Consider the following 26,841-nt stretch of genomic DNA (forward strand, 5'->3'; position numbering starts at 1 on the left):
GAGATATAAGATGTGACCTGACTATTAGGAGCTTTGAAAGCAATCAGCAAGATCTTAACACATATGGTGCCAACCCCGAGTTTCCCGAGTTTGTATTGGTACTAGTGCTGTGCCAACCCCGAGTTTCCCGAGTTTGGGCCGTTTTTGAAAAAAAACAATTTTTTTTTTTTCAATTTTCTTTTTTTCAAAACGTTTTTTTGGACCTCCAGAAATGTATTAGGCATGATCGCGATCGCGAAATTGCATGTTTAACCCCCATACCAACCCATTCTTTCAAACATGGCAGCCATGTTTGTTTACATCTGAAGAAAACATAATGGCTGATAAATCATGAATGCCTGAACGGATTTCCAAGCGGATTTTTTTGTTTGAAAGCTGTGAACAGCATCTACACACGTGGTGCATCATCTAGGCATGGGCGTGCACTTTTTACACACTTGCACAATTACATGGAAGTCTATGGTAACCATGGCAACGCGAGACATTGAAGAGAAAAAATCATTGCAACATAAGTGTTAAATTGAATTCTAAAATGGATGGGGAGCCAATGAAGAGTCAATGTACTACTACAGCCTACTGGCAAGATGGTTTCTAGACTTACATAACCAAAGATAATGATTTCAGTTTTGTTACTGTTTAGTATTTCCCATTAAGCCTCAAGCAGAAGCTGTAGGTAATCCGCATAGATGTGAAGGGAGATGTTATTCCTAATAATATTTCCAAGAAGGGGAGGTACAGAACTGTCCCCAGGATGAATCCCTGAAGGATTCCATAAAGTCAGTGGTTCCCCAGATGATGAAACATTGTTTTTTTCACTCAACAGTAAACAAATCAACATAAAGTTTAAGTGTATAGAGGGTATCTGTACATTTCTAAAGGGACAATTTAATGACTTTGTAATACCTCTAAAATACAAATGAAACATTGGCCAAATTGACAAATATTAGAGGCAGAAATTGTGAAAATAGCTGATCTACATGCTCACAATGCCTCGCAACTGTGTTATACAAAATGTACCTCTTGGTACTCGTCAGGGTGGGGTGGGGGGTCCACAGTTAAAATATGATTATTTTGGGGGTCGCGGCCTGAAAAGGTTGAGAAGTGACGGGGGCAGAAGAAGAGGAAAAGTGACCTATAGCCACTGACTGTCCTATGTTTAAGACATGTTTTAAAACAGTTTAGTGCTGTACCCTTAAACCCCAGTTCTGGATGTGTCAGAAGGATGTCATAATCCACAGTGTCGAAGGCAGCAATAAGATCTAGTTAAAACAGAATGGCATTTTCCCCAGAGTAAACAGAGAGTAACATATTATTTTGTCACCTTTAAGAGAGCTGTTAAAGCGACGTGAAGGGCTCTGAAACCAGATAGAAAAAGATCAAGGATCTGTTTGGTATTCAGCGATGGTTGCAGGTGTGACAGGACAATCTTCTCCATTATTGTTTAAATAAATAGCTATTTAGAGATGGGCTGATAGTTATTTAAACCTTTAACATCGAGGTAGATTTTTGAGCAGTGGCTGGATAACTTCCTTGTTCAAAACATGAGGCTAAGCAAGCATTCATAATAAAAGATAGATGCTAGAGTCAACTCTATCAAAAGGATTCTTTATAATATGGGAGGGCACAACATCATGGCAAGAGGTTGTGGGTCTCATGTGTATGACAATATAATCCAAACAAAGAAACCAGTTTAAATTGATGCCTGGGCTTCCAAAGAAATGTAGCAGAGTGTCAAAGGGGAGGAAGAGAGAACTGTGATCTAAAGTTTTTTTTAATTTAAATACTGCTAGCGACACTATCTGTGTATCCACAATATTCAGAATTCAGTATTATATACTGTTGTACTGTTCACTTTACCTCATTACTGTAGCCACTGATGTGACTGACTGTGTTAGTTATTTATATACAGTATAGTTCCATAATATTCTACTGTATATACCGGTACAGTAACAGCTGTATTCTATATAAAGGCTGTGTACAGCCAGTTGTACATAATTATGCTGTTTCCTAATAATAGCTATATACTGCCAGCCATTTGTTGCTATGCAATTATTGCTTTCTACTTTCTACTGAATATTATTAATCTTCATATAGCATTTTCATCCCCATTGTTAAGGGAGCTCAAAGCATAAGACTTTCACTGGCTGCTTTGATGTTACATCTGAGTTATACAATACATGCATGTGAGAGGGAAACACTTTACATCTATCTTGTACAGTACTGTATGTGAGAGTAAAAACACTTTACATCTGTGTTGTACAGTACATACAGTATACATGCCCAGTGGCATCATTTTGGGTCTCAAGGGATGGCAATTGCCACCCCCTAGTGTTAACATTAACCTCAAATTCAGTTCTCTTATACATATTCTCCTCAACTCTGAACATTCTTTGCAGATTGATCTAATCTGTTTTCCGATCAACGCTGAGTGCATCTCAATCCATGCCTGTCCATCTACAAGACATAATGTCACATGTTATACAGTAGGTAATGCGCTTTCTTGATGGCAACATGAATGAAAAAGATTGTATGGCCAATGTCTGATTTGTGAAACAGTAGAACAATGTTTTATTTGAAACACAGCACACTACAGCATGTTAAAAAGGTACTGTTAAATCTTCTAGGCACCTACAGGCTTAGCTTGTTGGGTCTTTGCATGACGAAAACCTTGCACCGTCTCACCAAAAAGCCTCCTGCGAGCAGAGTCTGCGCCTCTCTTTTCCCCCCCTGTCTCAGTGTGACAAGAAGATATTCTTAGATGAAAGGTGCTGTGCATATTTAATACACTTATCATGTATGCGATCTTAATTAGCAGAGGAGAGAGAAAATGGCTGCTGAGCTGGAAGGTGGTCATGTGCAATGTGGGCGGGCGGGCGGGAGGGAGAGCAGGGCCTGATATCAATCTCTCATTCCTTCTAGATCCTCCATCAGATGGTGGTCAGGGCAGACGGTAAATGGGTCAGCGTATGGAGCGAGGGGAGGGGAGAGGAGAGGCAGTGGAGGAGAATGAATAAGATGCTTAGAGATATGGACTAGTGGTGGTGGTGTACATACAATTACAGATGCACGTTCAGATACTCTTAACGACCGCTCACTCAAGGCTGATGGAATGTGCTTTAAGGAACAGCGTGGCATTCAGCTCAGATCTGGTGTCAAGCATGGGATCAACATCATCATGTATTGCTGCCGTCGGGCAGAAACCTTGTTTAAAATTAATGTCCTGTTTTATACTCTGTCTTTTGACCGTATCACAAAAAGGTAGCGAAAAGAGCAGATCTACAAGCTGCTATCTGCTTCTTCTTTTGTCTTATTTTTCACCTATAATGACATGCTTGAAATAGAAACACCAGCACTGTCTGTGGTTTTATGAAGATTAACCCAATGAAACGTATTTAACAAGACAAGAGCATGGGACTATAAGAACTACAGTACATTGGATCAGATAATTTCTTCCACTTCCTGAAAACTAACGGTTTTGGACATGTTGAACGTTTTCTGCCCGACAGCGATGATATCCCATAATTCCCATTATACACCAACATCCTGATCAAAGGCTCTACCTTCCATGTCTGTTCAGTGGTAGTCAGCCATAACTGTCAATCAGTCTAATGTGTGAGCAGCATGAGGGATGAAGATGAGGAAGGTGATAATGGACCAGTGGTGCAAGAATTTCTCAGATGTATTACTTAAGTAAAGGTAGAAATATCATCATGTGGAAATACTCCTGAATTAAAATAAATGAAAATTATACGATTCAATACAATGGAAATAGGAAAGTAAAGAAAACAACCTCAAAACTGTACTTACTTAATAATAATAATAATAATAACATAATAATTTGGTCCCCACTCCTTTGGGGAGTACTCTGCAATTAACCATCCTAACTATTAGTAGCAGTGGGCGCTATTAGTACAGTACTCAGGGAGCAGTTAGGGGTTAATTGTTAATTGACACTTCAACACAAAGCGGGGCCAGGGCGCAAACAGAGGACCCTCTGTTTCCGAGATCGCCTCTAGAGTCTTGAGTACTCTCTAGTACTCTCTACCTACTCAGCTATGGCCGGCTTTGGCCTCCCCACAAGGCGACGATAGCAAGTACAGTACCTAAGTAAATATACACTGTATGCAGGAAAACCGATCAAGATCCACAGACATACAGACAGGTTGAAAACATGACCTCCTCGGCAGAGGTAAAGAAAACAACATTAAAGACACAAAACTATATAATAACTCTGCTACACAGTGATCCCTGGGTAGAATGGGCATCTTGCTGTGCATTGGTCTAGGTCATAGATAACATACGGTAGTTGTGTGCGGTAAATGTACGATAAGAACATTGTCTGTGAGATTTCAAGTCTGTTTCACTCCAAAACGAAAAGGTGCAGCGGTGCAAATGTTTCGATCGGTGATCCCTCTAGAGTGCCAAGATGAAAGATGCATAAAAGTTGCATAAGCTAGACTTGTATCTGGGATAAAACACTCCAACACCTCAGTCTCTTAGAGAGAGTGTTTCATACCACTTTTCACTCTGACCTCTACTTCCAATATGGCTATTAAACTGATCGATGGCTGCACACTGCACAGTCAAATCCTCAGTGTTAATTTAACTCAGAGGAGCGTACACAGGGAGCCAAATGGAGAAACTAATGCTGTCTGAATGGGACTATTGACTTCTAAACAAACACACACTCTGCAGCATACAATGTTATGATAGCTCTACTGTATGTTCTACTACTATAGAGCATAATCATTGCTGTCGGAAGGAAACCTTATACTGTACAGTATGTCAAAAACATTTATTTTCAGGAAATGGAAAAGATAATCTGTGTTCTAATTGATCCGATGGAATACAAGAACGCTCGCCCCCAAAACGCACTCGCCCGGCCCGGGTCAAATCCGGCTACCTCGGATCGGTCACCACCAGGTACAGTATTCCTAAACGTACCCTCAGTAAAACTATGCCAAAACCTAACCATATTCCTAATGTTAACCTCAGTAAAACTATGCCTAACCTTATTCCTAAACATACCCTCAGTAAAACTATGCCTAAACCATACCTTATTTCTAAACATACCCTCAGTAAAACTATGCCTAAACCTTACCTTATTTCTAAACACAACCTCAGTAAAACTATGCCAAAACCTAACCATATTCCTAATGTTAACCTCAGTAAAACTATGCCTAACCATATCCTTATTCCTAACCTGAACCTCAGTCAAACAATTAAAGAATGCCTTCCAGTTATCCTCGAATGTAGTTTAGTAACAAGCACTTTTTAGTACTTTTCATTGGTTAAATATGTATAAATCCCGCAGACAGACTTAACCACTTTCAACCTTTTTTTAAACAGCAACAAATCTGCCAATCTACAAACCTACAATGCAATTTTTGCATGACACTGACATGCATGACAAAGTATAAAATAGGACATAAATATATGAAAAAAATTATAATAATGCTGAAACAATGCCCAACTGACATCACTACAGTGCCCACATTTGGAGATGACATCACAGACTGGCCTGGACACGGAACACCATTTGGGCATAAAGATCTGCCAAACGGGCACTCCTATATTAAATCCCTCATATACTGTGCACACCCCCCCCGGGCAGGCGGCACAGGACTATAGTTATATTAAATGTTGTTAAAGTCACATTCACAACAGCATTGTAATTAAACCTGGCAGATGTGCTGTGTGGCAACCTGGAGAAAAAACATGACTTTAGTCAATCATATCTATATCTAGGTCGTCCTCAGACGAGCCCTCCATCGTTGTTTCCAGTCATCTCGGTTCTCCATACATCTGGCCAGCTCATTGGTGTTCTGTGTCCCTACGTCTTCCTTGAGTACGTCCACGTATGTTTTTGTGGGACGTCCTCGCGACCGGTGCCCATGTGTTGGCTCCCACAGTACCAATTTGCTGGCTGGAAGCTCCTGGTGTCTTTGGCAGTGTCCTGCTAGTCTCATTCTTCTGGTGGCAATTTTCTCGCTTACCTTTGGTATTCCCTCATACAGGCTCCTGTTTGTAACATGTGCACTCCTGTTGATGTTGAGTACTGCACGCAACATTCTAGTGTAGCACCCATCTAGAGACTTCTGCAGGGTTGGCTTCAGGGTCCAGCATTCACTGCCATAGAGGAGAACAGACTCCACCGTTGCAAAGAAGAAGCTAAGTTTGATTTGGCGGGGGAGGTTAGAGTTCCATACACTGTTCATGCCGTTCAGGGCCCTCCAAGCGAGTGCCTTCCTTACTTTAAGGTCTTTCTCAGTTGAGTCGACCCATGCGCCCAGGTACTTGAAGTCCTTGACTTCCTTCAACACAGCTCCTTCTGTTGTTGTCAGAGGTGAGTGATCAGGTAGGTTATAGGTGATAACCTCAGTTTTCTTAGCAGTTAGCCTGAGACCAACTTTGGCACACTCTATCTCCACCCTGTTCAGGAGTTCTTGTGCTTGTTCCATGCTGTCGGAGAGCAGGCTGATGTCGTCCGCATAGTCCAGGTCTGTCAGAACTACTGCGGGATGCCGCCTTGACCTCCTTGGTGTTAGCGTGAAGCCAAGCTCTTGTTCTCGTCCCCCTATGGCTTTCCTGAGCGCATAATCTAGAACTATGATGAAGAGGTAGGGGGCTAGGGTGTCTCCTTGCATTACACCAGCTCGGATGTCGGATGTCAATCAGGTGGTCCTAATTGCATCAGTAGGACATCACACTGCTGACATCAGTATGAACCTTTGTGTATGTTGCTGTGGCAACAGTCTGTTGTTGCTGGTCTGTTAGTGTAAGTTAGCAACCACCTTAGCAACCATGTTTTTTTACCCTAGCAACCAACTGTTTACCATAGCAACCATTTTTTTTACCCTAGCAACCAACTGTTTACCATAGCAACCATGTCTTTTTTACCTTAGCAACCAACTGTTTACCATAGCAACCATGTTTTTTACCCTAGCAACCAACTCTTATATTGGTAAAACAAACTTTTGGCCTATTTGTGGAGATAAGCTGGCGATAAGGTCTGAGTCGAAGAAATGCTTCTTTCCTGGCAAGAATTGCCCCTTTATACTGTAGGGCTCGTTTGTGTATTGTATGACATCACGCCACATCATCGGCTGAGGACTGTGTGATGTCATCATATCTCCATATATGGAGACATAAGTTGCTCATGCCCAAATATGGGCTGGTGAGGTCAGACTTAGTGTGATGCGTAGGTTATCTCCATATATGGAGATTCAACTTCAATGAGTAACGATGGCAAACTGTCAACTGCCCGTATGTCTTGATAATTGGTAAAACAAACTTTTGGCCTATCTCCCGATTAGGGAGTCTTACTGGTATCAAAACCTCCACCGGCCGTCCGTCCGTCGGTCACACGTCACACCTTTGCCCTGCTCATATCTCCGCATCAGTATGACATCACACTGCTTGGTGTGTGCCGTCAGGGTCATTTGTGTACGGTGTGATGTCATACTGATGTCAGCAGTGTGATGTCATACTGATGTCAGCAGCTATGTCTCTATATATGGAGTTATATGTTGTTCGTGTCCAAATATGGGGCTTGTGAGGTCAGACTTAGTGAGATTCATCGGTTATCTCCATATATGGAGGGAGAACCAGCTTATGAGCCGATGAGTTGTGTCAGAGTCGAGATCCTGCTTGCATCTAATCTGTCGGTAGATAATGCCGGTCTTATATAAGGGTCATTTGTGTACGGTGTGATGTCATACTGATGTCAGCAGTGTGATGTCATAGTGATGTCAGCAGCTATGTCTCTATATATGGAGTTATATGTTGTTAGTGTCCAAATATGGGGCTTGTGAGGTCAGACTTAGTGAGATTCGTCGGTTATCTCCATATATGGAGGGATGTGTTGGTTATCTCCATATCTGGAGATTCAACCTTCAACGATTTTGACATCTTGTTACTAATCTGTCGGTAGATAATGCCGGTCTTATATAAGGGTCATTTGTGTACGGTGTGATGTCATACTGATGTCAGCAGTGTGACAGGAGATAAGCGACCAACGGTCGCTTATCTCCCGATTAGGGAGTCTTACTGGTGTAAATGTTGTCCAATTTGCCCCTCACAGTGCTTTGAGATGGACCGCTGCTTTTAGAGGGTCTGAAATAATGACTTCATAGGTTATTAGGGAGTAACTTCATGTGCTAAGTACTGCAGTGTTTTAAATAATGTATTGTTTATGCATTGTTTTATTGTCACACCATGCTCACAGAAAATACTCAATTAGGTTTAGCTGCAGCAGGGTGTGCATTATTTTCAGATAACTCCACATCTTTGACGTAGTGGCCTCATCACCAATATCATTAATATGCATAATAATTGTGTACTGTAGTAACCCTAGAACACTAACGTTGGGTGAATTTCACCCGAACAATTGTAATTATGTGATATATTCCTAATGCTGCTAAAGTCACTGCACATGGCTCAGATGTCCCAGGAATGGGTGGACCAAAGGAGAAGTTCCCATTTCTTTTCAGGATTTTCTTTTTTTCTTTTTTTTTTTTTTAAACAATACCCCTTTCACAGATTTTGCTGCTTTTTTATAGGGTCCCCCCATGATGTCCCCCCATCTGTTTTTCGTTTGTTGAAATATCAAAGAAGAGTACCTGAATTTGCCATGTACTTTAATATATATTCTTTATGGAATTTATTATAATCGATGTAAGATATACCTAACGTTAGGGATGGTGTGACAATTTTCAACATCAGTGTTCTACAGTTAATGGTGATTTCATCTAACAGTAGCCTAGCTACAAGGTATCCATAACCAAATGAACCCTAGTGTCCCTATTCTGGTCATAATAGGCATAACATTCTGCAAAAATAGGCAAACAAACAATTAGCGAAAGGATCTGATAGCTATTTTCACTATTTGACGTAAACTACAGTATATAAGGGTTAAAGTGGTAAACACAACATGGAATTCAATATAACTTTCTACAATTTGGAGTAACATAAAATGTATGTGTCAAATACAGTACTCAACTCATTCTGCTGTTCCTAGGAGTAGAAAGGTAACAAACTTTCTTCCAAGGTTAATGAAGATAGTGCCAGCACTATTTGTATTCAAAGAGCGCAATTGTCCCAAAAGATTAATAGACATTACTTATTGCGACCGTAGGTCGCATTTACTACCAAAACCTCCACCGGCTGTCTGTCTGTCTCTCCGTCCGTCCGTCCGTCACACGTCACACGTCACACGTCACACTTTTGCCCTGCTCATATCTCCACAACCGTTGCCCCCATCCATGCCAAATTTTGCACACACACTCCTTACCTGCCAAACTACAACCTCCAAGGACCCCCGGAGTTTCAGGGACCCCCAGGTCCCTGGGGGACCCCCAGGTGTAAAAAATGACCAAATGTGCAAAAATGACCAAATGACCACCCCAACGGGGCTGCTCACGGGGGAATTCCTGGGGACCACCCACTCCTGGTGCTACAGAACGGATGCAAAAGTGGTGGCGCCCCCAGTGGAGGACCCCCTCCACTGCAGCTCACATAAAATGCCGTAACTCGGGCTAGGAGCGTCCGGGAGAGCCGGGGCCGGTACCTATTCGTCCGCCAAGGCAACGCGGAGACCCCACCCCTCATTTCTCATATGGCCCTCTTCTAGCGCCACCTTCAGGCCGATTTTTAAAACACATTTTTGGACACTGCTCCTACAGTTTTTGCCCTAAAATCACGCAAATCGCTACACAGTATGTCTACACTCATCCCATCAACATGAATCTGTCCCATATAGCGCCACCTTCAGGCCGATTTTTAAAAACACATTTTTGGACACTGCTCCTACAGATTTTGCCCTAAAATCACGAAACTCACTACACAGCATGTCTACACTCATGTCATCAACATGGATCAGGAAGATTTTGGAAAAACATTTTTTTGCCCTATTTGTGGAGATAAGCGATTAGGGAGTCTTACTGGTATATTAATTGTTGGTATTAGTAAGCAGCCCACTTACTGTATAAGCAGGATAATCAACTTCAAGCTTTTGTCGAAAAGTAATGCATTCTGTGGCGCCAAACCCCTCTATTCAATATTATTGAACTTCCTGAGATAATTTCTAGCAAAAGGCTTCTATGACGTTCACCATTTGTGGTGTAATCATCATGACTCATGGTAATGTCACTCAGATGCTTCCTTAATGGGAGGGTTTAACTTTTCAAAGAGCCAAAAGGAAAAATTTAAGTATTCAGAAAGTGCCCTTTAGTCCCTGGCAACCCTGTGAGCTGTGATGCCTGAGCAATAATGTGCTTTCAACTCAATGATTTCCTCTCCCCTCTCCTGGGTGCTGTTTAATAGCAATAAAAGTGGGAGGAAAGCGAGAGAGAGAGAGAGAGAGAGAGAGAGAGAGCGGCAGAGAGGCGCAGATGCAGAAGTCTAATTTGTTGAGGTGACACAAGGTCTCTGTGGGGGATAAATGTCACGCGGAGATTAAATGATTTCAAAAGGCGAAGCACTCATAGCTGTGTATAACCTCCAATCCACCCCTGCCTGAAATGCACATCAAATACCTTTTAATGCAACAGCATGCGCTGATGTGATATGAAGTCTCGCTATCGCTAACGAGAGATTCCCAATAATATTGCTCGGAAATCTCATGTCATAAAGCTTAGGTGCGGGGAAACCCCGCGGGACACGAGAGATTGGCGACAAACCTGCTGTGTATGTGAGTGAGTGTGTGCATGTGTGTGTGTAGCTGGCTATCACTGCATGGCCCGTTAGAGTGTGATGTCTGACAGAAGTCGTGGAGTGGAAACAATGCTCCTGTGGATCTTTGTCGGAGAAGCACTGACAAAAGGGCCATGACCAAAATGTTGGCTTACACATGGCTGCCACTACCAGGGATATATTGAATTAACCACTTCAACCCTATATAATTCAGTTGAACGGGGTCCTCCAGGGGTCTGTACTTGGTCCCCTCCTTTTTTCCCTTTGCACCAAATATCTTTGCCAAACACAGCCAATGTACAAGCTCACAACTAGGGATGGTCCGATCAGGTTTTTTGGAACCGATCACCGAGCACCGATCACAAAAGTTTGATCACCCGATCCCGATCAATCACCGATCCGATCAAGTTATTATTTATATTTTCTAAATGTTAATGTTTTAACTTTATTTCATTCATTCACTCATGAATTCATTTATATATTTGCCTTATAGTTATTTACCAGCATTACTATGTATTTATTATGATAGCAGTAACTAATTATTCCTTCAGCACTGTGGAAATCAATACCCCAAAATGGCCTCAAGTGGGCATACTGAACGGCTGGTTGATCAGATGCACCGATCCGATCGGATCGGTGAATTTACCTTTTGATCTAAACCACCGATTATCGCCGATCATGCTTTGATCGGCCCGATCCGATCCATTGCCGATTGATCGGTAACATCTCTACTCACAACGCGTTGCCTCGCAACACGGTGTGTTCGCCTATTATGGCATGCCCAAAATAGGAAAGCTAGGGTTCATGTTTGTTATATGGACTTGCTTGGAGGAGTGTTTGTGTCTGTCTGTGTATTTATACTGTATATACTGTATATTATAACACAGGATCAAATCCAGCATGTGATACTTTCTCTCTCTCTGTCTCAGGTGAATGTTTCCTGTCACCCATAATGTGTACAGTGTAGCAAAGTGAAGTGAGTGTACATATAAGAGAATGATGATTGCCATCATTATTTCAACACTGAACCTGTCCTCGCGGCAACATTATTAGCTGTAATTTTCTTTGGCTGAGTGCCCCGAATAGAGCGTATAATACTCTCTCGTCTTCCCTTCTCCCCCCCCCCAACGCACCCCCCCCCCCCCCCCCCCCCCCCATTGCCCCACTTCAGTGGATGAAAAACAGCATGCTCCCAGAAGCCTCTGCATCATGACAGAGTCGCTCCCCAGCTACATATCATCAGTAAAGAAATCCCTCTGTTCTCCGTGAGAGGGCTGCGCTGCGTGTGTACACAAGTGCCGCTCCGTTGACAGGTAATGACTCACAGTCACACAACACAATGCAGTCTTGACAAAGCAAGCAAACAAAGACAGAAGGAGAACGGGGGGAAAAAAAGAAACAACATGATGGCATTATGGAGTTAACAGGCGCCATTAGGCCTATAGCATCGTGGGAGCCCGATATAGATGGATATATGACAGAGCGTCTGGCAAGTAATGAACCATATTCATAACTACAAGCCAGAGGGTCTGTCGGAGGCTGACCATGGGCATTCGTCAGCTGGAGTGAATCATGGTGACACACTTCCTCTGCTGCGTGGCTCTCACACTTAAATAGGTCTGTGTGACTGACCTCCACTCCGCTGGGCTCATGACTCGACAGCAGAGCGCTCTACTACACACGGTCACTTCACATTCATGGCACACCTGGAGAAAGATGTTTCTCCCATTAACCACTTAAACCATTATACTTTGTTGGCCGGTGATCCCCCAAGGGGTCTATGCTTGGTCCCCTCCTTTTTTCCCCTCCACGCCAAATGTCTTTGCCGAAAATGACAAGCTCATTACGAGTTGCAACATGCTTGTAGATCTGTGATTTTCACTGAATTTTCGCCCATTATTATATAACATGCCCAGAATGGGGACTCTATAGAGTTACTATAGTCATCCAGATTTATATTATGTTTTCATAGCTAAACCCTTAATTACATAATATGCTTTGACCATTATTATGGCAAAAAAAAAAAAAAGAAAAAAAAAAAAGAATTAAACTAAAAACATGGACAGCCAATGTAATTGAATCACTATTGCCGAACATGCTTTTGTTTTCATAGCTAAACCCTTTACATATGCTTTGACCATTATGGAAGAAAAAAACAATAGTATTGCCGAACATGCTTTGCTGATGTAATTAACTCTGATTCACATTTAATAATGTGCGATAAACCATAATTAATGCCCAGGCTTATTTCTGCGATGTTCTTGTCAGAATGTAATTTAGGTTGTGCACTTCTCTGTATCATAAGCATACGAAAGTGGCATAACAAACGACAAAAAAAATTACAAAATAAACATTTATGAAATGTATTAAATCAATAGGGATTTGTAGCCCAAGCAGGTTGCCAGATTGCAGTAACTATAGGTCACATCCATCAGGAATTATGGGCATTGGAAAATGTCATATTCAGCACGCGGTTGGCATGCCCAGCTAGTTTGATTGAAGCCATATGGCTGGTGATGAGGGGTGTTTGGGACCCTAAACAGTTCTGGCCCATTTCCTATCATAACATTCTTCAGACAAAAATTGAAATGACAACAGTCATTATATGTCAGGTTACACTTCGTCGTTCTAGTTTGACTTATAAAAGTGGGCTTCAAAAATCATGAATATTGAAAGTTGCAGGGAGGGGGCAGCAAATCAGGACTTTTGCAATTGTGTATTGGCTTGATTCCACAGAGTTTGTTGTGGAGTTTGTTTGGTGAGTTTTGAGCGTGTGCTCTCGATCCTCTGGGCTCTCACTTTGACTATAGACCAGTCAATCGCGACATATTGCAACCGGAGTTTCTTTATCCAGCTCTAGATTTTATCTGTGACGTGAGATCTGTAGATCAGCTCTATCGATCCTTTAGCCTGGGAGAGCGTAACCGTGACAACAGAGAGGACACTAACGCCTAGCACTCCTTGTTGGCTACAGCGCCAGCCAATGTAGAGAAAGTGACGGGAACAATGTAAATTAATGAGCCACTGTTATGACTAGGTGGTCAGAGGAGATCTATTTATGGACCAGGTCTGTGACCTGATGAAAAGCCCACAATCAGTAATTGAAAGAGAGGTGCGGTAGTGATGCTGTACTGAACAATGCAAGTAATATTCGCATCGTTTTTAAATAGTATACCAACTCACACCTGTTTACTTAAAGGAGGTGTGTACATGTAAGTGATGTTTTGTGAAGATAAAGAGTTAAATAATGATTGCTAAAGAGTTTGTTTGTTTGTTTCTTCAGTAACAGCACTTAGTAAACAGAAAATAAAATGTCCAGGTTCGTGAAAGCAATTTGATCCATTCAGGAGAGAAAACTCATACAAGATACAGGATAAACCAGTGAATTTGTAAGTGATTAGGGCTGTCACAATTATTACATAATCGTCTAATCGTGGCCATGTTGAGAAATGTTAATATAGTTTCAAAAAGTATGGGAAATAGCAGATCTACAATCTTGTAGATCGGCTATTTCCACTATCAATGTTCTTTTTTACGTATAAAGTTGTCAAATATGTCAGTAATTTATGTGTATATTTAGGTTATGTGTCATATCTACCAAGTACAACTTCAAAGCCTACAAGCCAAACAGAAATGTAATTGTCAACGACAAAAACACAATTAAATCACTAATCGCAATTATTTGAGTGACAATTAATCGTCATGTAAAATGTCATAATTGTGACAGCCCTATAAGTGATGAAAGAAAATAAAATAGGAGCAGACAAAAATTGGAGCTGGAACACTCTAACACTGAAGCTGATCTTTGTATTGTGGGGTTCTTTGTTTTACATGTAAAGTCCTTTCACTGTTATTCACTCTATCTATGCAACAATTTGACACCTCTGGCCCACACACTTGAAGATAAATACAACTTGTCTCATAGTTCACACTAAAAAGCTGTGTCAACAAAGGTTGACAGCATAAACAGTGAGCATAAACAAGTGAGTGTGGCAGTGCTGAGTGTGTGGTTTATCACTGTCCAGAAGAAAAGAGAGCCCATTATTTTGGGGAAATAGCATTGCCATTACTAATACAAAGAAAACATGACAAATGGCACAGAAAGTGATTGACGAAGCAGGCTAATAATTCTGAAAGTTTTAAAGGTGCCCGCTAGACACCAAAGCCAGCAAATCTGCCCTGATCTCTAAGCATGAACTCCTGAATTGTGCAATTGCAAACTGAGCAGTCAATGTGAATGAATCCCTGTGCACAATCATTATGAAATGTTAACAGCAATGTCTGAATCAATGCCACAAGGCCAAGGGACAGCAATCATCCACATTCTTCGGTTTTATACCCTACAGATTAAAAAGCATAGTTCCGCCCAAGCAGTGACAGTTGTAAGCTTACAAATACAGCAGCAGCACATTCCCAATGTGTGGGGAGAGGATAAGCAATGCCAACAATTCTATCTACAATCATGATCTGATTAACATTTTGAAATATATTTGCATACCCTTCTTGGATGACCAGATGGATTGGGTTTGGCATATAGGACATACCAGAATGTTTAGACTACAATAAACTACAGCAAAGTGTTATAATGTAAATTTACAGTATCTATTTCTGTGAGTGAAAACTGCAATTATTTCAGTTGTGCTGAAGTTGTAAACAGCACCAATCGGGTTACTACAAGAAGTAGAAAATTCAAAGTGCAAAATGTACTGTAGTAAATACCCCAACCACAACAAAGAATGCAGATAATTCATTGCCAATACCAGTTTACTCATACCTTAATAGACATAACAATTAAGCAAGTCATCACAGCCACGATTATTTGTCACAGTGTACCGCCCACCTGGCGCCTACACCTTATTTTGTATCTGAATTGTCAGAATTTTTATCAAGTTTAGTCCTCGATTCTAATAGGATTATTTTAAATGGAGATCTGAATGTACATATAGATGTAGCATCATGTAGGAACCAATAGCCTTAGTATCCCGTTTATGTCATGAATTGATTCAATCGGTTCAATTTCTCCCAGTGTGTAGATAAACCTACCCACATTTTCAGTCATACTCTTGACCTCGTTCTGGTTTATGGCATTGAAATTTCAATGTCTTCCCACATAATGTAGATCTTTCTGATCACTATTTAATACCTTTTGAGTTCACACTAGTTGATTAACCACCATTGGACAAAAATGTCCTTGGTAGAAGTCTATCCGATAGTGCTGTAGATGAATTCAAGTAAACAATACCATCAGCCATCAACCCACAATACCATCAGCCATCAAACCAGCATATCTCACAAAATAAAATATAAGAATTCTATACTTATAGTCCCTCTAAAATTGATCACCTTGTTGATAGTGTCAGAGGCTCGCTTCAAACGATGCTTGACTCTGTTGCTCCCTAAAGTAATAAAGCAACAGAGGCTAGCCCCATGGTATAACACCGAAACTAGAAACCTCAAGCGAGTGTCATGAAAACTTGAAAAGATATAGCGTTCAATCAAACAGGAAAAATCCTGTATTGCCTGGCAGAACAGCCTTACAATAGGAAGACCTCTGCAATACCAGAGCCACTTATTATTCATCCCTAATCAGTGTTTCCTCTAGGATGGAGTTTTAACTGTGGCGGGCTGGGCTCCTCATGCACGTGCGCGTAGCACGCGAGCACATTCTTTTCACACGCTGTTTTTTCCCCCCGGGTTGCTAGGGTTTCACAATACAATCACTCTCCCTTTCACTCCACACGCTGTGGAGACAAATCAAATATAGCCTAAAAAACCATAGCGAACTAGAATGTGAGTTTGAAGTTACAATGGGTTTGTATAGGAAGGGAGCGTGTCTGATACAATTTATATTAAATATCTAAATACTGAATCAAGCTACATAAAATCTGTCCAGGGTGGTCACAAAAGCCTGATTAGAAGATGTTCTTTTTTAAGCGAAATAACCCTTTAAGTATCAGACATCTCAGCTGTGGAACCTCCTCCCAGTTTTGTTCCGTGAAGCAGACACTTTGTAAATTTAAGACCTTTCTTTATGACAAAGCCTATAGTCTAACTCGATTACTCAGTACTCAGTCACCCTACAAAGATAAGAACTAAGTAAAAGGCAAAAGAGAAAGGGAACCTTTCCTCTCCTCCTCCTTACATCCCCTTCCTCTTTCTTGTCCTCCTCACTCCTCCTCCTCCCTTTGGTTGTGTGGGTTCGTGTCACATCAGTGCAATTGTACTGTAACTAACACTGTGCAGACTCACGCCACTAATTCCACTCCCGGGGACCCGTTCCATTGCTTGCTCAGGGTGGGACTGCCGGGTCTCTGCTCTACATGTAAAGTGTCTTGAGATAACGTGATTTGACACTTTTATAAAACGTAATTGAATTGAATTGAACTGAATATCTTTCTCCAGTTATTATCCTACCATATCTTAAACTTGAAAACTGGCCAGTCGAACAATATACATACAGTATATCCTGTGTGCCTGGCCCAACCATGGTGCCATGGGTTTATGCATGGCTTGCATTGATGGCTTGTAGCATCCGTAAATCCTATAACTTATTACATTATGCAACAGTTATTGTGTTATTGATTCAGACATTTTGGTTGGATATTAGATTATTGGCTATTATTACACAAAGAATTGAATGACAGATTAAGTTATTGCCAGTTATTACATTATCGGAAGTTATGACATTATCGCCTGCGTACATGAATGGCCCCAGTGGGAAGTGAAGCATTCATCCCAGCAGTGTTTGTGCCATGCTGTGCCCCATCAAGTGGTGTTAGGACCACAGCTTGACCAATCTCTTCATTGCAGCAGCATTTATCTCAACTAAACTTGAGATAAAAATCACATCGCAACAGCAGGCCCAGCTGGGGAGCTGTGTATCAGTTGATACAGGTCATGGTGCCAGAGTTACGGGGGTCACAGAGTGGGTCTCAATCATTGGGTGGGTTCCTTATCAGTTTTGAACTCATGAGCCCACTGCTTCAAAGCTTGACAATCAACTATGCCATATACTGTAGGGCTGCCACTGGCGTAGCGACCCCCCACCGGGCACCAATTCGACGTTTTCACCACAGGCCCCCAACCGTGTGCCTGCATTGCCTATAGCTACTCGCCTGAGGGCTGCAACTATCCATTATCCGTAGCAATTATTCTATTCATTACTTTTTAGAATATCCAAATAATCGAGAAGCACTTTTTAATGTATTTTTTTGATCTATAACGAATTGATGCGGAAACAAAATGAAAATACATCTAATTGATGTTTTATAATTAACTAAATCAATTAGTCTGATTAACCACCTGTTTTTATACTTTGTTGTACAACGCGTACGGTGCCTTGCAAAAATAAAGAATATAGCAGATCTAAAACAATGGCGAGATCAGAACGTGCGATTGATCCCGCATGATCAGTCTGGCAATGCCAGGCGAATGTTATCACATACCCAGCATATATTTGCCCTGGGTTATGGGACTGAAAAGAGAGGTGATGAGCTTACACAGACCGGACAGCTTTCATATCAGTCCTACGGCATATACGGTAATATGGCAGCTGACCAATCTGCGCTGAACTGTCTGCGGACGGTTCGATGAAATTCACAGCTGAGCAGACACCAGAGTTAATTCGGGCTCAAAGGAACCTAAATAAGAGTGGAAAACAGCAACCGTCAATGGTTCAAAGAATGGCAGTATTAACGGCTGGCCATGTTTTTAGCCAACTCCCTCCCACACCGTTGGCAAATCCCTTTTCATTCACCAGGGCAGTCCATTGACGGTAATATGAATCTATTTATTCAACAAGCGTGTTGATCAAATGCACATTTCTCACTGTCTTTGTGAATAAATAAAGTATATGGTCATCATGTGATAAACAAATTATCACCAGAGGGAGCGAAAAGTTATCCAATCACCTACAGTTAGGGCTGAGGAAGATTGGATTATCCCTGAGAGTTAATCCATATGTACTGTATACACTTCAACATCTGTTCCATTGTTGCAGGCTCACCGACCAGAGCTGAGATCAGGGGCGTCTCAAGGGGGGGAAAAGTGTTACTAGGGCCCAAGCCTTAATTATATTTTACTTTAGCTATTGAAAAATATCAGATACACAAGCTTGTAGATCTGCTATTTTTGAAAATGTGTGCAAATGTGTGCAAATCTTTGAATATATGTATTTTTTTAAGTGAACATTTGTAGCTCAAATTCTGCTTCTGGGGGGTCCCTGGAACTAAATGTTTTGAGATATGGGTCCGTGGCAAAATACATATCATTTTGGGGGTCCTTCACATGAAAAGGTTTGAGCACCACTGACATAGAAACATACGTTTTTCAAAAAACCTTAGAAGGATTTGAAATATTCAAAGACTTGCAAAAATGTTCACGATTTTTCAAAAATAGCTCGCAGCGCAAGCTGTGAGCTTGTAGATCTGCTATTTTTCAATAGTTAAAGCACAAAATAGTGTGTAGTAGTGCGTTCCCAGTCTAAATGGGTCCACATTCATGGGGGGGCCTGCAGTGAATCCTTGTACCCAGGGCCCAGAATTTGGTGCGACACCCCTGCTGAGATGAAGGCAGGGAACGTGAATGTCAACGCAGCAACAATTATTGCAGGTAGGTAAACAAAGCATATGCAGAGTCAAGTTGGACTTAATTGCTGTAGATCACTGCATCGCACAGTTAAAGGAATAGAACATGGCATTTAGAAGATGGATTTTCAACGGGGTCATTGTGCCGTTCTGTAGTTCACCTCAACAGCTAAGGCAGTCAGGCATTACCTTACAAACTCATCCTACAGCTTATTACCAGAACAACTAACAATTATTCTGCTGCTGTCAAAGTCCAGTCGTTAATTAGCTCTCTGGTGAATTTCTCAGACAACTCCCGCTGTTTCCCATAAGACACATGGATTTATCGGCTTGTTTGCTACTATATGGATGGAAACAAAACATACTGTATACCGTATATATATTTCCACAGCCCTCAAATTGCTCAGTGGCAGGTCTATAATGTTAGGAGTCGAAATGTCACGAGTTGTACCGTTTGTGAATCACGGCAGTGGCATATATGTCAATACTGCTAGGTCAAACCTGACAGGCTGCGACTATAACGTTCACAAAGGATCACGCCTCGTTTACTTTAGCTGCTACCTGTTGTGGCCAAACCCTCCGAGGTTTGATTAAAGCTACCGTACGTAGACCGCCTCCAGTCATTATTACCCACAAGGCTCTCTTTACTTGGCTCGTCTCATGCTGTTAGCCTACAGGCACAAAACACAGACGATGTGCCCTGGATTGTATCCTTCATCTGGTTGCTGCCATTAAACCACTTTCAACCTGGCGTCCCTATCGTGGCCATGTCATTCTAGGAATTTTCAAAGCATTCGCGTCACGTTGTAACCTTGTGGATCTGCTGTTTCCTCTATTTCATACAGAAATGTACAGGGCTTGAAGGCCCTTAGGGCCCTGATGCACTGAAAGTGTCAGACAGACCACGTCATCAAACGCACCTATTGTTTACAATGGCGGTAGCCACATTGGAGGCATTAAGTGGGAGTGATAAAAGCTGTCGACACGTCCTTCAGAGCTCGGTTCTATTTTGGAGTGTCGTCGTGCGACGTGATCCAAAATGACACGACACATCAACGTCTATTCCTCAAACTCTATCTATTATACGTGTGGGGACATTTGGTCCCAAGTATAGCAACATACATTAACTTGTATTACAGCGTATGTATGTTTGTTTACACTTGTTTGACTGTTCTAGAAACACAAGTTATTTTAAAGTTTAAAAAGCCCTGATGTGCTTTCAGTGCACCAGGGCCTTGACACACTGAAAGCATCATCAAACAACCACTGTTTACAATGGATGCAGCCCCGCTCCAGGCGCCGAGTGTTCACATCAAAAGCTGTCGATACATCTTTCAGAGTTCGATTCTATTTTCACATCGTCGTAGTCGTGTGGAAACCTTGTACATCCAAAACTGTTCGTTTTGTATTTATCATTGAGCGGTGGTCACACCGTCTCCATAGCGTGGCCGTGTATCCGTGTATGTATGTGTGTCTGTATGTAGCCTCTGGTGTAGCCTGAGTACCCTGGGTGACCAGAGAGGTGCTGTTGAGTCAGGGTTGCCCTGAGCATCAACTGCAATACACACACACACACACACACACACACACACACACACACACACACACACACACACACACACACACACACACACACACACACACACACCACACACACACAGGCACACCCCCCCCCCCCCCCCCCCCCCACGACCACCGCTCAGTTCACACGGGTGTGATATTTTTTAAACTAGTGAAAATAGCCTATCTACAAGCACACAATGCCTCATGATGCGGCTTGTAGATCTGCTTTTTTCACTAGTTTTGTGCAAGTCTTATATGATGAGGCAGGGCTTTAATTTACAAAAAAAAATATAGCAAATTTGAAACTTGGAGGTTTCTGCTGGACAGTGATGACATGGCAAAGACCATCCGAAATAAATTGGAGCAAACAGAAAGATAGCCTGACTACCTTTCTACCCATGTGCACGACCTCGTACAAATGGAACCAAATATTTGTATCTGTCAGAGTTAAGGGACATTTGAAAGTTTGAGTAGCACTACCTTAAGTGGGTCAGACATTTCTGTTTAAAGTAAACATATGTTTGACCAAACAGGACCAAAAATCTGCTAAAAGTGAAACGATTCATCCAGAATGAAGTGAATGAGTGATGGGGATTTTTTTGTAGGACAGATGGTGCTAGATACACCTGTGACCATTAGCTACCCCGACAATGGAAGAATATTGTCACAGACCATATGTTGAACTGTATGGGCTACGTGATCCATGTAATGGTGAACAAACAAGATGTTCAGGGGGAAAATTACAGCTTAGGAGGAGGGGGCCGAGAGCAGATGCAAGCAGGGGACAGTAGAAAATTACATCAAAGTAGGGCGATATTGTTCAAAACGTTTTATCTGGCAACTCAATGGCCAACAGTGTGCAGGTGCAGACAAATAGATTAAAAAAAAAGAAAGACAAAAACAGGGTAACTAAATGTACCTCTAGGCAGCTGCTTTAGTGGTTGTGCTTACACATACTGTATGAGCATATGGCATGTGCGATGAATCGCACACGCGCGCACGCACGCATGCACACGCACAAACGTGCACAAACACACCTACACACACACACACACACACACACACACACACACACACGCGCGCGCGCGCGCGCACACACACAGCTACACGCGCGCACACACACACACACACACACACACACACACACACAGTACTGTGTGCACACACAGCAATAAACACAGCACTCACCTTTGACAATGAGGTTGAGGAGCTTTGGCCGTGGGTTGCGTTCGCTCTGAATGGAGCACGTGTACTGGCCGTCGTCCGTTACATCCACCTTCTGTATCTGCAGGCTGTACTCGTGTTTGTCCCCGACGCTGGACACGATGGACACCCGCGGGTCCACGGACCACTTGTCATTCCCCGCAAATATGATGCTGGAGCGATTCAACCAGGCCCCCTTAGAGATCCCATCCAAAAGGTAGCACCTACACAGGACAGGGATGGGAGAGACACTTCAGTCAGCTGGGCTCTGAGGACAACGGTTGTTCAATTCAATTCAATTCAATTCTATCTTTGTTTCAGACCCAAGGGAGATCCATATCATAATAAAAAACAATATAATAAAATAGAATAAACAGAAGAGGAAATACAATAAACAGACTTCCACCATACCAGTTTTGTATATACAGGCAGATGTGCCATTTCAAAACTTCACACATCCTGCCATTGGCAAAACAGTGGAATTTCAGGGATTAGCAAAAGATTTAGATTGTAGATCAGCTGTTTTTGCTAGTTTTTGCAAAAATTCTCCATAAAAAAATTACAAGCCGAACAGGGAAAGAAACCAGTGAAAAAAATGCATGTTCAGGAATAGAGCAGTAAATACCGAAGAGTTGAAACGGCACATCTGTGTGCCAGTGGTTCCACAGACAAGAGGAGAATCTGACGGAACTACGTATAGGGTTAGTTATGACAGCAATGATGTCATTAACAGACACAGATGCCCTACACATAAATATATACTGTATACATATGATTGCGTAGGGTTAGGGTTAGGGTTAGGGTTAGGGTTAGGGTTAGGGCTTTTTTGTTTGACACGATTATTGTTATTTTTTGTAATGCTAGTTGAAATATGAGCATATGGTTATATTCTGGGACGTATCTAACTAGTTATGATATTTGTCTGGCCTAGAATATCACCTGATTTCAACCAACATAAATCCTGTCAAACAAAAAAGTCCATATGACGTCCTGGTAATGACTTCAAGATCATCCCCAGATGGGTTGTGATCTGGTCCCAATCGAGACGTCACTGATTGGTCCAGGTCCTGACCGTGCTTGCTGTGAGTCTTCTGATACTGGCTTGTTTGTAGCGACACCACAGGTGGGCAGTATACAACAGAGTACAGAAGGAGCACACATATTGAGCACATGCTAAATGTGCACGCTTGTTGTGTGTGACTCTGGAATAGATTGAGTGCACTTGGCCTTCAACATCATTGGGCTGAGATTGTGATGAATTGCAGCAGTGGAAGAACTATTATCTCCTGCCAGTTAAAGTCCTGCATTCAGAGTTTTTACTTACTGTATTAAATGTTGGCACCAAAATATACTTACAGTTACAGTACCAAATGTAGCAGTCACTATGCAGATTAGTCCATTTCACAATCATGTTATTGGACACTTTAATGTTGCAGCTGATAAAGATGGGGCTGGTTTTAATTACTTTATGTGCTGCTGGGTAGCTTAACCTAATCATCATTTACCACTTAATATATGTTCTGTATTAATAATCTAAATCTGCAAAGTAATTAGTTACTAAAGCTCTTAAATAAATGTAGTGGGATAAATGTCTCTGATATAGTGGCGTAGGTAGCCTGGTTCAGACCCTGAATCGCTAGCCACACCCCTTTAAAATTTTGTTTTGGCGATTCAGGGAGTCTGGTGTTGCTCTCACTGAAGAGGTTTTCCTATCAGCGTTGAGAATCAGCGTCTTGTGATCAGCGTGGGTGGGGTTTTCTCAGAACTCATGTGCAATTCGCCGCCGCCGGACGTGACCGCACACACATCGCGTTGCGGTAAAATGCGGTAAAATGCGATCGTATCGATCTCGCTATGAAACATCAGTAGCAGACATGTTATGTTGTGTTTGATTACTAATTTGTTGTGCTCCTAGGCTATTACTGCTGTTTCTTTGGTTAGCAAGTAGCCCTAGCAAGCAACAGGCTAGCCACTAGCCAGCCACACATAACAACACTACGTCATCTGCTTTGCTACTGTTGTGTTGGTCAGACGGTGAACCGATCGTAGAAGACAGCCTCTTTGGCAACGCACATCCCAGAAACAGCTCTGGAGGGAAGCACTTTCAGACTGAATAATGGAGTGTCAGACTAGGGTATAGGTATATAAAACTAGAATAGGTACTGTTAAAATGATACTATGGTACAGTACTTGATGTAATTATTTTGTTTCTTTACATGAATTGATGAATTTATACACAGAGAGCAGCATCAAGATACAGTATATTTACTTTTTTCTCCCAGGATAAGAACTAAAACGGTAAGGCCACAGCTTCACACCACCACCTTCAGCTTAGTCTCAGATGCATGAAGACCCAAAGCTGTATTGAACAAACAATCCAAGTAAACAATGGTCTAAGTTCCATCCTCGTTTACTTGTTGTTCATTTACCACTGAGGAATGGCATGCTGCCACAGAGCAACTTAACAGCCAAAAGGCACAGCTGAATCTATATTTATAAAAATAATGTTAACTGGAACACCAAAACCTTCCAGGCAGGTCAAGAACACCAGAACGGAAGATAAACAATCTCAGTGTTAATTTAAGTCAGAAGGTTGTACAAATGGTAACCAAATGGAACCGTAAGCACAAAGGTCCATTTGGTTCCATTCGGAGTTAAATTAACACCAACTACTGTGGGGCCTAATGATGTCTCCAAGCCATTGTAGAGAGCAAGACATTCAGAATGTACTGAAAAGCTCCTTTGAGTACTCATTACTAATGTGAGGTGACGTGGAGAAATTATACAAACCACGCAGGGTGAAGACAGAAGCATGTGTTTTTAAACCAAACCACTTCCCCCTGGCATAGCCAGCGCCATGCTTCATGGATCCACCACACCACAACAACTACTGGCTTCACAACAAGAGGAAGTGTGTGTGTGTGTGTGTGTGTGTGTGTGTGTGTGTGTGTGTGTGTGTGTGTGTGTGTGTGTGTGTGTGTGTGTGTGTGTGTGTGTGTACACGCGCACACACATGTTCAAAGCTGACATTGAAATGCAATGCTTGCTACAGCACAACTAAAATAAATATGCCTCAAGAGGAAATGACATTGATCTGATAAATAAAAAAGGAAGTACATGTATCAAAGAAAAACAGCAAGAAAGAAAGGCACACTGATTACAATCAAAGGCATCCACTATGATTAGTTTCACAATTTAAGTTCCTTTGTCTTTTCTGTTTGCCTTTCTGTTATTCTGCGCTCCCTCTGAGATTTGTTAACTAGCTACTGTATGCGTAACAAATGTGTGTATTTCACCATTGTATTCACTGTTACATGGGAGGTAGAAAGCATGTGTGTACTTGAATGTCTGTGTCCTGTGATTAACATTGGTTAATGTGACAAAAGTAAAAGTGTCCTATTGAATGTTGAATCAAGGGCAGGTTCCAGGAATGCAGTCAATGTCGCTACAGAGCTAGTCCTGTAGCGCACGTGTGCCAGCTAGGGCACACATTAGAATCCTCAAAGGTAATTTATACAAATTTTTAACTAAATGGACCCCTACGGATCCATTTTGTTACATTTGTACACGCTCAGAGTTAAATTAACACTGAGGGTTTCACTGTGTAAGTATGCGCATGCATGTACATGAGCTAGGGCAGATTATCTATGTGTGCATTAGGCACAAATGTGTGCAGTCATGCTGGACTACTCTGTTTGCACTGGAATCCCCTACAATACTCAGGATCATAATTTCAGTTTACTTTAGGGACACTTTGCCAAACTTAAACATGTGCAGAGATAACGTTTTTTTCTTCTTCGAATTTTAGTCATAGTGCACATAGTACATAGTGTTATTGCAAACATCTATCACTATTTTTGATGTAGAGTATACAATACATTTAAGCTAGTGTGTCTACAAGTAAGAGGCCTCAGGGCGCCATGCAACCTCTGCCTAAAGGGGGAAGTCGCGCCAATTCTTGGCCATCTGGCCAGTTATGTATATCGGACCAGTTACCCATAATTATATGGAGACCCCTGCATGATAGTCAACAATGTGATGTCAGAACATGCCCATATATAGGCATTACCAAATATGGGCATTCCCAGATATGCCCTTAACACCCAAGGGGCCAAACTCGTTCAGTAACGAGATAAGGCCACTAGGGGTCACGAGACAACAAGGGGTTAACTGTACAGCTCTGCGTGCATATCTGCAGATCTGATTGTTTTCACGGCAACACTTTACCGCGATGGTCGGCCCCGGTTTGGATTTTAGTTTCGCGAGCGTTTGTAAACAAATGGATTTTCTTCCTCAATCCTCAGTGGACACTCACGTGCACACGCACAAAGCTTCCGAGGCTCTTCAAAATAAAGCGTGAGTGAACGGCAGCAGCAGCAACAGCTAGAAATGTTAGAAACCTTGGCTTCCCATGTGTTAATATTGATGACATCGGGACAGGGATCTCCATACTGTATATGGGCATAAAACGGACAAGGACGTAATTAATTTGCAAGTGTGACTCATGATGACATCAGCGATCTCCATTTATGGGTATAAAAGGGACATCAAGCCAGAGCGTGATGCAAGTGTGACTCGTGATGACATCAGCGATCTCCATATATGTGCATAAAAGGGACATCAAGCCAGAGCGTGATGTCAAGTGGTTCCCCTGACATCACAGTTACATCAGAGCATGATGTCAGAGCGACAAACCCATAGAACCACAGACAAACCCATAGAACCACAGTGTCAATCGTGACAGAGATACGTACGTGTGCCGGTTTTCATAGTATACTTGTGACCTACGGTCGCAATA

General features: G+C 42.0%; 1 protein-coding gene across 1 annotated transcript in view; it reads right to left on the reverse strand.

Moving 5' to 3' along the window:
- The window catches only part of negr1 (neuronal growth regulator 1), a gene marked incomplete at both ends in the record, with an annotated part of 253,490 nt that overhangs the window by 155,447 nt on the left and 71,202 nt on the right, over positions 1–26,841 (reverse strand). The window contains one exon of the mRNA XM_080736118.1: positions 22,029–22,267. Within this exon, the coding sequence (XP_080592244.1) occupies positions 22,029–22,267 (239 nt within the window). The remainder of the gene's footprint in view (positions 1–22,028; positions 22,268–26,841) is intronic.

The sequence above is a fragment of the Nannobrachium achirus genome (assembly GCF_963921795.1).
Source record: "Nannobrachium achirus genome assembly, chromosome: 1".
NCBI lineage: Eukaryota > Metazoa > Chordata > Actinopteri > Myctophiformes > Myctophidae > Nannobrachium > Nannobrachium achirus.